This window comes from Oryzias latipes, chromosome 5, assembly GCF_053564925.1.
Source record: "Oryzias latipes strain Hd-rR chromosome 5, Olatipes_Hd-rR_3.1".
Classification (NCBI taxonomy): domain Eukaryota; kingdom Metazoa; phylum Chordata; class Actinopteri; order Beloniformes; family Adrianichthyidae; genus Oryzias; species Oryzias latipes.
The window spans coordinates 15,395,086-15,406,001 of NC_136241.1; the positions used below are offsets into that span (position 1 = coordinate 15,395,086).

The 10,916-nt window shown below is 37.3% G+C and overlaps 1 protein-coding gene across 2 annotated transcripts; it reads right to left on the reverse strand.

Moving 5' to 3' along the window:
- Positions 1-1,041: 1,041 nt before the first annotated feature.
- slc16a1a (solute carrier family 16 member 1a) lies at positions 1,042-9,166 on the reverse strand. Of its 2 annotated transcripts, none has more exons than XM_004068797.4 (6): positions 9,028-9,166; positions 8,852-8,897; positions 5,972-6,195; positions 3,418-3,561; positions 1,826-2,599; positions 1,042-1,724 (listed from the first exon to the last, which is right to left on the reverse strand). In XM_004068797.4, exons 3-6 carry the CDS (start codon positions 6,186-6,188, stop codon positions 1,489-1,491), a joined length of 1,371 nt encoding a protein of 456 aa, XP_004068845.1. In that variant the 5' UTR covers positions 6,189-6,195; positions 8,852-8,897; positions 9,028-9,166; the 3' UTR covers positions 1,042-1,488. The 2 variants fall into 2 exon arrangements, with proteins under 2 accessions (XP_004068845.1, XP_020558876.1); XM_020703217.3 differs by having other exon boundaries at positions 5,972-6,209.
- Positions 9,167-10,916: the final 1,750 nt, after the last annotated feature.

A 10,916-nucleotide genomic window follows, 5' to 3' on the forward strand; every position in this document is an offset into this window, starting at 1 on the left:
GGCTACTGTCCCGTGGGTCTTAAACCTCTGAATAATATGTGCCACTGTCGTCACAGGAACTTCAAGCTGCTTAGAGATGGTTTTATAGCCTTTACCTTTACAATGTTTGTCTATAATTTTGTTTCTAATGTCCTGGGACAGTTCTCTCCTTCGCTTTCTGTTGTCCATGTTCAGTGTGGTACACACCTTTTCACCAAAAAGCAACGTGACTATTTGTCTCCCTTTAAATAGGCAGACTGACTGATTCTGGGTTTAAAAACAGCTGTGATGTCAATTAAAGGACATACCTGAGTCCATCATGACCCCCTGGGCAATTAGTTCTCAGTCTTTTATGGAGGTACCATCATTTTTGTCCAGACCTATTTCATTAGTTTTTTTTTTAAATAATTCTGTTAATGAAAAACTCAAAAGTAATGGCTGATTTTGAATATTTAATTTTCAATACATTTTAATTTATTGTTACTTTTGAACGTTTCAAGTCATTTCAGTGAGCATAGTGGACTATCTTTCTTTAACTGAGGGGTACAAACAATTTTGTCCACCACTGTATCCATCATTCATTCACTCACTCATCATTCATACTTGGTCATGGGAAGCTACTGATTTAGCCACAGCTACCCTGACAGAGGCGAACAGCCCCTATTTGACCATCACTGGACATTCATACGATTTCACATACCAGTGGGGCCACTGGTATGTGAAATCTGAAGGTATGTGTATCTGAAGGCAGGGAGGGTGAAGTGTCTGTTATTTGGTGCCCTGTTACAGTCAGTCAAATCATTTTATAATTTACCAAATAGACATGGACATTTTGAAGTATAAAAAAAAAACAAGTCTTTTTTTAAAGGTAGTTTATTTGACACGATGAGGTATTCTAATGAAGTTTACGGACAAAAATGTTAATAAAGGTTTTAAAAATACAAAAATAAGTATTAGTCACATTGGTTATTTTCTTATGCTAAAGATCTTCCTCGTAAACTGCATTAGTCTTCTTATACCCTTCCAAGATATAGTGTCAGTTTCATTAAACAGATTAAACGCTTTTCTTTTTTTTAAAGAAATATTAGAGATATAACTTGGATACACAAAATACACACTTTCAGGTTAATATATTCAAACTGTATACATACGTTTAAAAAGCAAGCTTTAATAAAACATTTTGAATATATTTTTAAAAACATCGCTGTCTCACAGCCAAGTTTTATTTTAATGATTAACAGCTTTTGCAGATTCAAAGCTAAAAACAAAGCAGTTCATTTAGTAATGTATATGGTTTGACAAAGTAAGAGCATTTGACAAAAATGTTGTAAAACCAAATAAGTGCTTCATGCACATTTTTGAACTGTGTTAGATTGATTTTATCAAGTATGAAACACTAAAACAGGGTCAAAGGTAAAACCTGTAAGTGAAGTATACAAATCAAGTTTTTTTTCCCATAAAGGTATGTTTTACTTTGCTCAAAAATGAAAGATGACTGGGTGCAGAACACTAGACAGTGTCTTCTTTGCTCTGAGCCTCTGCCACCGCTTTAGAAGCATGGTCAACATTGGAACTTTGTCCTCTATTTCCCACCCTGGCCCTTCTCTCCTCCTCTTTTTTCTCTTTGGCCAACAGCCGATAGTTAAGTCCCATTCCAGCAAACAGGAAGACACTGGAGACGATGAGGATGATCCCACAGCTCTGGTATGTGTACCTGTAATGATGGTAGATGTCTTTGAACTTTCCTGAAAAAAAAAAAAGTCAAAAGTTAAGTCTCTTTGGTTGTGTCCAACCTTGCCATTCAGGCAAATTTGTAAAACTGAATCTTTCCTGATGGGGAACTCACCCAGCAGCGGAGGCCCTAACAGTACTGGACCACATTCCACAATGGTGACCAGCCCAACAGCACTTGAGAAGCGCTGGGCCCCCACGAGATCCATCAAAGTCTCAAACAGCACTGAGCTCAGCCAGCCATAAGCGAATCCAAAAAAAATGGCGTAAATAACAAAGCCTGTGTAGTCAACAGATACAGGGGCCAAAACATGACACACACCATTGAGCAGTGCAGAGGCAGCAAAGTAGTATTGGATTCTGGGCCGAACCCACTTGGTACTAGCCACAAAGCCCATTGAAGGACGGGCAAACATGTCAACAAAAGCCAGCACAGAGAGTAAAAAAGCTGCCTTTTCCTTTGGTATGTCTTCACTCTTGGCATAATTAGAGAGAAACACTAGTGGTGCAAACAAGCCAAAAAACATTATAGAGTTGCCCAGGATGTAGAGCAAAAACCCACGGTGCTTAAACAAAGTGAGGTCAATGAAGCTGTTAATGGTCTGTGATACAGTCCTTCTCTCAGTGGTCTTCTCTGCTGGTTTTGGTTTTGGCCCTATAGGTCGCATGAGTGAGCCTGCAACACAGCAGTTAAGAAGCAGTCCTCCAAGAATCATAAAACTTCCTCTCCAGCCAAACTGGTCAAAGAACCAGGTGTTGAGAGGAGCCAAGGTAGAGAGAAAGACAGGACTTCCAGCCATGGCAATCCCATTAGCAATAGGACGTCTTTTGTAGAAGTACTTTCCAATCATAGTGAGGGCAGGGTTCAGGTTGAAAGCCAACCCCAAACCTTGAGGAATAAAAAAAAAAATGAAAATAAATAAATAATCAACAGTAAAAATTCATTGTTCTACAACAGGGGTTTGCAACCTAAGGCTCCATAGCCACTCCAATGCCGGCTCTTTTGTCTCTTCATTCTGGCTCTTTGGCTTTAAAGAAAAAATATAAAAATGTAACTAAAAATGGGTTTGTAGTTTTGGTTAATTTGTTTTAGTAATTACGCTTGGTTTTATTATTAGAATACTCTAAAAGCTCATTTTCTTCTTCTCTGATGCACAACAGTATGTAGTTGCTTTTCAGAGACAAAGTTCTTAAAGTGATTGCATCTAGATTTTTTTAAAAATAGGATTCTTCCCCAACATAGTCATTTTTACATTTGATAGAATAAGGAGAAAATGAGTTATTATGATAGAAAATGCCAAGATTGATTAAAATGTTTTGCATTTTTAATTAAGTCAGTCGATTTAATTTGACTCAGTGTATTTTATTTTGAAAGGAACTTTTATGTGCTGCTGTCATAAGTAAAATATTTTTATATATAAATAAATACAACAATGTTATAATTCTACTTTTGTAAATATTTGAAAACTACATTTAGTAAATAAATGGCTTAATGGTCATAAAAATGTAAATAAAGTCTATTTTTCTAAAAGGGGAAGTGGGATTTTGCGGCTCAGCTGGACTAAATGGTTCTTTTAGTGTTAAAGGTTGCAGACCCCTGATCTAGAAAAAACTATGGCATTCTTTAACTAATGTGCGCAATTGCCTACGTAGTGTGCCTATGCTGACCAAACAAAAAATATATTTGTATGATCAAAATGTACTTACCTCCTATCACACCAATGCAGAAGTACAAGGCTGGAACAGAGTTGCAGAAAGAGGCAGCAACAAGTCCCACTCCGGATAGTAATCCTCCAGCCATCATGACAGGGCGACTGCCATATTTGTTAACCAAGATGCTGCTTATAGGGCCTGTAGTAAAATAAATAAAAGAATATATAGAAAATATATATATTAAAAAAAAAAAATTGCAGTCACTGCTTGCTAAAAGCTGACCACTGCCTTGAGCACACTTTAATATTTAACCACCAGGGGGCTCTGGTGCCACAGCTATGCTTGAGCACATTCAACCAACTTCTGCAATCATTTTGTGTCAGTACTGCAGTGCAGTGGAAGCGTTTTCATGCTATTAATAATTCCATCTGTCAGAAAAACCACAAACACTGCAATGAAAAAATCATTTGTTCCGTCTGAGATTCATAAAAATTGACAGAAAAATAATTTGTTTGGAAAATCTTTTCAAATGGAGTCCAAATGCATTTCAAATTATTAATGGATGTTTCTCAGGTCAGACATATAAACGTGGGGGTGTATTTCATATGTGTGTGTGGTGTAGTGGTAGAGGGGGCACCACAGTTTGCATGGAAAATACAAAAAAATGGAAATCTTGTTTTGGCAGGTTTGGCACCTGGTACTTATTTCAGAAGAAAAAGCTGAATGAAAATGGAATAAATTAACTTATTAAGATGCATGAATACAAGATCTTGCATTAGTTCAAGAAAATTACTCTGACTTGCAGACAAATAACTAAGATGCATGCAGAGTTCAGGTCCCAAAACACTATTTCCATCTAGAGCTTATAACAACCAGTCTAAATGAGTGTGAGGATCCACATGGACGACACTTTTGCCTTCCTGCCAAATCTCTGTGGTCCCCAATGAACCTAAATGGAAACTGACAGCTTTTGTTTAGAGGTTGTCCAGACTCATTTGCCAGCACAGCGCAAGAAAAAGGGGTTTTAAATTGTAATGCAGGCTGTCTCAACACACACAATGAGTTCTTTCCTTCCATTTTGCTGAGGGTTACTTTATATATAAAGGTTGGAGGCAAACCAGTGTAGAATATTATGAGTGTAATGAATCAAAAATTGAAGGAGTTCAGAGGTATGCAACAGTAGGCTGTTAATGAACTTCACTTGTGCTCAGAATGCTTAAAACACAAATGAGAGCAGACTGTCACAGTTCTGACAAACATTTCCTCATTTTTATTCTCATTCTTCCAGAAGAAATTCACCTGGAAATGCAGTTCAAAGCCCACAATTGTGCTCAGTTTCACATCCATCAAACAAATCAGTGAGGCTTCTGCCAAGTATGAGACAACAGAAGACAAGGACATTTTATGAGGAAAAAAAAAGGTGATCTATTAAAAGGACTGTATTTGTTTCTCTGTAAGGGCAAAGGTGAATGTCAACTACAGAACTAGGTCAAGGTTTGTCTTGTGAAAAAAAACTTTCAGGTCATACAAGGGTAGGTTTGTAACAAAAACCAATTTAATTAATATCTAACCTTGGATCAATTTGATATGGATTTCAGTTTTGTTATCAAAATGTTAAAATTGAGGTTAAAAAGTCTTGGAGGGAAACCCACTGACCTCCTTTTACAGCATGCATGTCACTCAGCAGCTACTTGTTAGGGGAATGTGCTGCTGAACAATAAGCAGCATTGATTCCTTTAAGGGGAACATGACCCTTCCGTCAAGCAGTAATGAGGGTTCGGCTTGAATAAGATGTTTTACATGCCTTGGCAGTGTAATGCTGCTGAAAGTAAATAGACATGTGTAAGCTTTGTTTTCCCCAGATTTATGCAGTATGAAGGTTATTTTGAGCTGTTTCTGATCGCAAATGGTCAACTCCATGCACAACTCAGCAGATCTAGAACCAACTTCATTAAAAAAACACATTTTCTGTTCTGTGTTCCAAATATTTCTTTTTCACACATATTGTTTGTTTTTCAACATTTGAACTGTTAAAGAGAACAGCGGTGTTTGGTTTTTGTGGCAGAAAGTGGCCTTTTTTCAGCGTATTGCTACCATTATTTAAGGTCTATTCAGGCACATGAATGGAGGTTTATTGTTATCCGATTGACTTAAGCCATGTCATATCATTTAACCCAATCACATATTTCTTCAGTGCAGGAACACCTCATAACTCCCTGCTGTTGTTCAACTTTCAAAGCACCAGGGGAATAATCTATGTGCTCACAAAAGCAAAACCTATTTGTGCACTCCGGAGAGATTATGTTGCAACAGCACTTCAATGCAAGAGATACAGTATTATTCTGAGTTTGAAAGTTTATTAATTGAGCGTGGACTCTCACTGTGAGGATCAGGGGCTTCTCTGTAGACAAAACAAGAGGGAGATGCTTCTGGGTAAGGCTGTATTTTAGCAGAAGACAAAGGATTGACTTCTAACCCAACACAGCAGGAATAAATCTTTTACGGTCATGCTAAGAGCCAGAAATTGATTCCATCTACAAATCTTCCTCAAGTGCTAAATGTCAAATGCAACCAAACCTCGCTGCTTGCAGTGTGGAGTTCAGCTCACCTCCGCCATACATGACTGCTAGCATGATAGATGAGATCCATGACACCTGGCTGCTTGTCACGTCGAAGATCACCTCAATTTCTTTGAAGAAGACAGTGATGCACTTGGGAAAGGCATAAGAGAAGCCGATAGAAATGAAGGCCCCAGTCACCACCATCCATCCCCAGCCACCTTCTGGTGGAGTGTAGCCTTCGGGACCACCAACGGCACACGGCATTTTCCCTCTATTAAAAAAAATCTGTCAGTGGCAGAAAAAGACAGCAAAAATAATAAACACCATCCATGTTTTTAGTTCACACATATATTTTCAAAATGAAGTTATAATTTAATTCTAAATCACACAAAATTTTTTCTTTTTTATTTCTTTGGTGGCTGTTTTGAATGCATCAAATGTTTGAACAGTACACAAAACAAAACTAACATCTTTGGTCTTCTCAGTTTGGCTTTTTAGTACCAACACTAGCATGTTTGTAGCAATTTTTATTAATAAATTCATCCTGCAAAATTTGGCATCATATACAATACGTAAAGGTTAATGGCCGACGAAGTATGCGTTATTACTTTTTAACGCACGCCATGGAAGCCTGAACCGTCCGACGCGAAGTGCGTTAAAAAGTAATAACGCACACTTCGAAGGCCATTAAACCGCCTATACCATGGTCACTTACAAAAGCAATACATATAAAACAGTTTTTAGTCCTTAAATCTTGTTTTTTTTTTTTTTTCAATTTGGATCGCTTTTCTCACAAAAAGCAGACTATGTAACATATAGTCCGCGTCGCGCAGCACAACCGCTGCAGTCAAGATTCGGCGATACATATATATGCTGATCGTCCTGATGGGTCGAAGAAAGCATCAGTTCAGAGAGAAAGTTCACCTCTTACCGCTTGTTTTTGTCCAAATGGTTGTTGTATGTTTGGTTGTTTTAAAGAAGCCGGCGCAGTGATACAAAACAGTTATGCTAGGTGACCGGAAGTTCTTTTTTCACCGTGCGGTTATCAGGTTTTAAAGCATACCCAGCAGCCAATCAGAATCGAGTATTCAACCGGACCATGGTATAATTTAGATTTATGAGCAAAAGGCATTAAAAAGATTTTTAACTGCTTGAACTATACAGATTTAAAGTTTAATAGCTACTTCAGACTCATTCACTTGTTCATCTTGGTACAACTGCTTGGCTGAGAGGATGGGCTTTCACAAAAAATACAGGCAGTCTCTAGAACAGTCACATAGGTCTAGCTTTAATAGTATTATTATTCTTATTATTCTTATTCTTATCATTTTTGGTTTTATGTATTTGTGTTTTTGCTTTTTGAATTGTTTTAGATACTTTTATTTACTGAGGTCTTTAGCTACTAAATTCCCACAGTTTTATTTTTTTGCCTAATCATTATTGTCAACCAGCAGAGTCAAGTGAACTACGGTACTTCCGTGTTTACTTTGGCAAAACAATGCTGACACCTTTTTCCAAAGCAACACATGGACTGTTAGGTATCATGGAAAAAATTGTCATGATCATCTAAACCAAACAGTTGGCAAACAGGCTGCTAAAGCCAAGGAGTTACAGCCACCATACACCCTCATAACTTTGATCTCACTGTGAACAATGGTTAAAATAACCCAGTTGGTGAAAATATTATGTTTTAAAGCCAAGCAGAGCTTGACTGGCTTGAATAGTCGGCATGGAGCTCTGAAAACTTATTGCACAAGCTAGTTATGTGCAGCAAGTAGTGCATATTTAATGTGGGTTAAAGACCTTTGGTTATTAGGTTGGGATTTTGGCTGCTGCTGTGCAGCTGTAAATGCATCCCTGCCTTATTCTAAAGATACTAAACACAGTAAAAGAAAAATAACAACTCTGTCTTTATGGGTCATGCTGGACAGCTTAGTATTCACATAGGTGAAACTGTAAAAATATTATGCAATACATAAAAAAGATTGTGTATGTACAATTGTTATTCTTTATATGACCAGTACTGTATTATGTGCATTGATGTAAGTGTTGCATTGGTAAACTTTAAGCAAAAAAATCAAAAAAGGAACAGAAAAAATGTTTAACATTTGAGGAAATTGGGAAATTGCAAGAAGCTTGGATTTATAGATTTTCTAAGATCCCATAAAAGCTTTTTTTAGTGCAACACAAGAGTGGCAGTTAACAACATTTTGATGGTGTAAAAGCAAACAACTCATACCAGCACAGAATGCTTGAGACATGCTGTGTTACCTATATTTTGAAAAATAAGATTTCCTAAGTTTGCACACTGAGTAAATAATTAAGCACATTTGAACAGACTGAGCTCCAGTTAACATAGAAAAATTGTCAAAATGATGTTAAAACCTACATTTTCAATTTACGATTTAATCCTCCAGAGTAAAGTCAGAAAGAGTTTAGTTAAAACAATAGAGTTGATTCATTCAGGCCAGTTAGAGGACTGAAATATAAGACTCATCTGCAGAAGCATGTAACCCCTCATACTGTACAGGTCTAAATAAAGCACTTCAAGTGGGGAGCCCAAAAGTGCCACTTGACAGCACACATACCAGAATCGAGATGGGTCAGATAAAACGAGAACACAGGCACCGGCATAAAGGCGATTTTGTGTCTGAGGATAAAAAGTTTGGGATGTCTGAATAATATTAGGAACTCAAGACCCCCTGGTATCAGGGCGCTCTTTGTGATTTCAGGCAACAATGTTCCTTTATTTATCAAAATAATAACCCTGACAACAAAATAAAGAAATGAATCCTAAAAAAAAGACAGTCATTTTTTTACTTTCCCTTAAAAGTTGTTGTTCTTTGAAAAAGCTTTTTTTTTTTCTTAAAATAAAAAAAAATCCTTGACTTCAAGTCAGGTATCTCACCTGAGAAAAAGTATCTTACCTCAGCAAAAGCTCTGGTACAAGGATGATGGAGCTGCTCTGTTTATCTGTATAAAAAAAAGTCAGTTAATGCAAAGAAAAAAAAATCAGTCAATCTGAATGTTTGAATATTTGCCACAGGGAAACAATATTGAAAGCAAATGCATGTCTGTAAAAGTTCAACATTCTTCAAATAACCTGTGCGTCTCTATCCAAGGTGTCAGTCCAAAAGTTGGATGGAGCTCCTGAGCTCTGTTTCCACTGAGTGCAGTAAAGCTGAACAGTCGACTGCATTCACTTTCTAGATCAAACAGCTGCATGACCTGGACACAATGGCTACAAGGTGGAGTCGGAAAAGTTCTTATTGGCCATAAGTGCCAGGCCCCTTACAAAGCTTTCTCCTCCCATCTATTATGTGCTTTGCACAAAACAAGCTAGTTTGTGGCGCAGCATCACAACAGTCTAAAGAAGTCTGCAGTCCATGGTGATTTGGTCATAGACCGGTAAGTTTATAAATAAAAGTCTCACCTTCCTCTTTTACCAAACAACAATCGTGGCTAACCTCCAAATCCAAAGCAATGAGTTTTATAACACTTCAAGGGTAAGTGTTTGTTACAGCTTTTTATACCACGGTCCGGGTGAATACTAGATCAAACAGCTGCATGACCTGGACACAATGGCTACAAGGTGGAGTCGGACAAGTTCTTATTGGCTATAAGTGCCAAGCCCCTTTCAAAGCTTTTTCCTCCCATCTATCATGTGCTTTGCACAAAACAAGCTAGTTTGTGGCGCAGCATCACAACAGTCTAAAGAAGTCTGTGGTCCATGGTGATTTGGTCATATACTGGTAAGTTTATAAATAAAAGTCTCACCTTCCTCTTTTACCAAACAACAATCACGGCTAACCTCAAAACTAAAGCAATGAGTTTTGTAACACTTCAAGGGTAAGTGTTTGTTACAGCTTTTTATACTACGGTCCGAGTGAATACTCGATTTTAAATGGCTGCTGGGTGTGGATTAAAAAGTGATAATCCACAGTGATAATGCAACCCTAAAAAAGAAGTTCCAGTCACATCGCTTAAATGTTCCATATCACTGTGCTGGCTTCTTTGAAACAAACTTTTGCTTCCTCATCTGGACAAAAACAATTGGCAAGAGGTGAATTTTCTCTCTGATTTTATGTTTTATTTAGCTTGTTGTAATGATCAGCATATACGTATATTACTTTCCTTTGCCGCCGCAGTCGAGGCCAGTGCCGGCGACACAGAATGTGGCATGTTACCGTGACAGCGCGCTGCACCTTGTGACAAATAGTCCCATTTTGTGAAAAAAGTGATTGAAACAAATAAAAAAGGACAAGAATAAAGTACTAAAAACTGGTTGAAAATTTATTTTCCGCCTGGTTTGAACACACTTCATGGAAGCAACCGTCCTCCGATTCAAGTCAGACGGTTCAGGCTTCCACGGCGTGCGTTAAAAAGTGATAATGCATACTTGGTCGGCCATTAACCCTTACATAAGTGGCACTAATAATGAACTCGGTCAACTTTTTCTTTTTGGTTTATTAAAAGATGAATCAAAACTATATCAATAGAGAAAAATATATGTCAAACTAATTTCAACACAAACATCTATTCTATACATTCTATTCTATTCTATTCTATTCTATTCTATTCTATTCTATTCTATTCTATTCTATTCTATTCTATTCTATAATAGTTTATGACAAAGATCTAGATTTTTGCTGATTTTTTATAGAACTCAAAGGAACAACAAGTTACTTATGAAAATTCAGAGGAAAACCACAAAGCCGGATCTTATCATTGACAAAATTCCAAAACATTTGTAAAAGCAGCTGTATCGATTTGTTTGATTAAATAACAATGTTCATTTTTATACCAGAGGGCCATAAATAACTTCCAGCCTGAGTCTGGTGGAATGTCGAACTGTTTGAAGAAAATATCTCTTCTGTTTAGGTAAAGAAAATATTTTTTATGTTAAATTGGACCACTTAACCTCTGCTTGGAAGGGAATGCTCTGAGGTCCAGAGTCTAAGGCTTTGAAGCCATTTGGAACCACTGGTATTA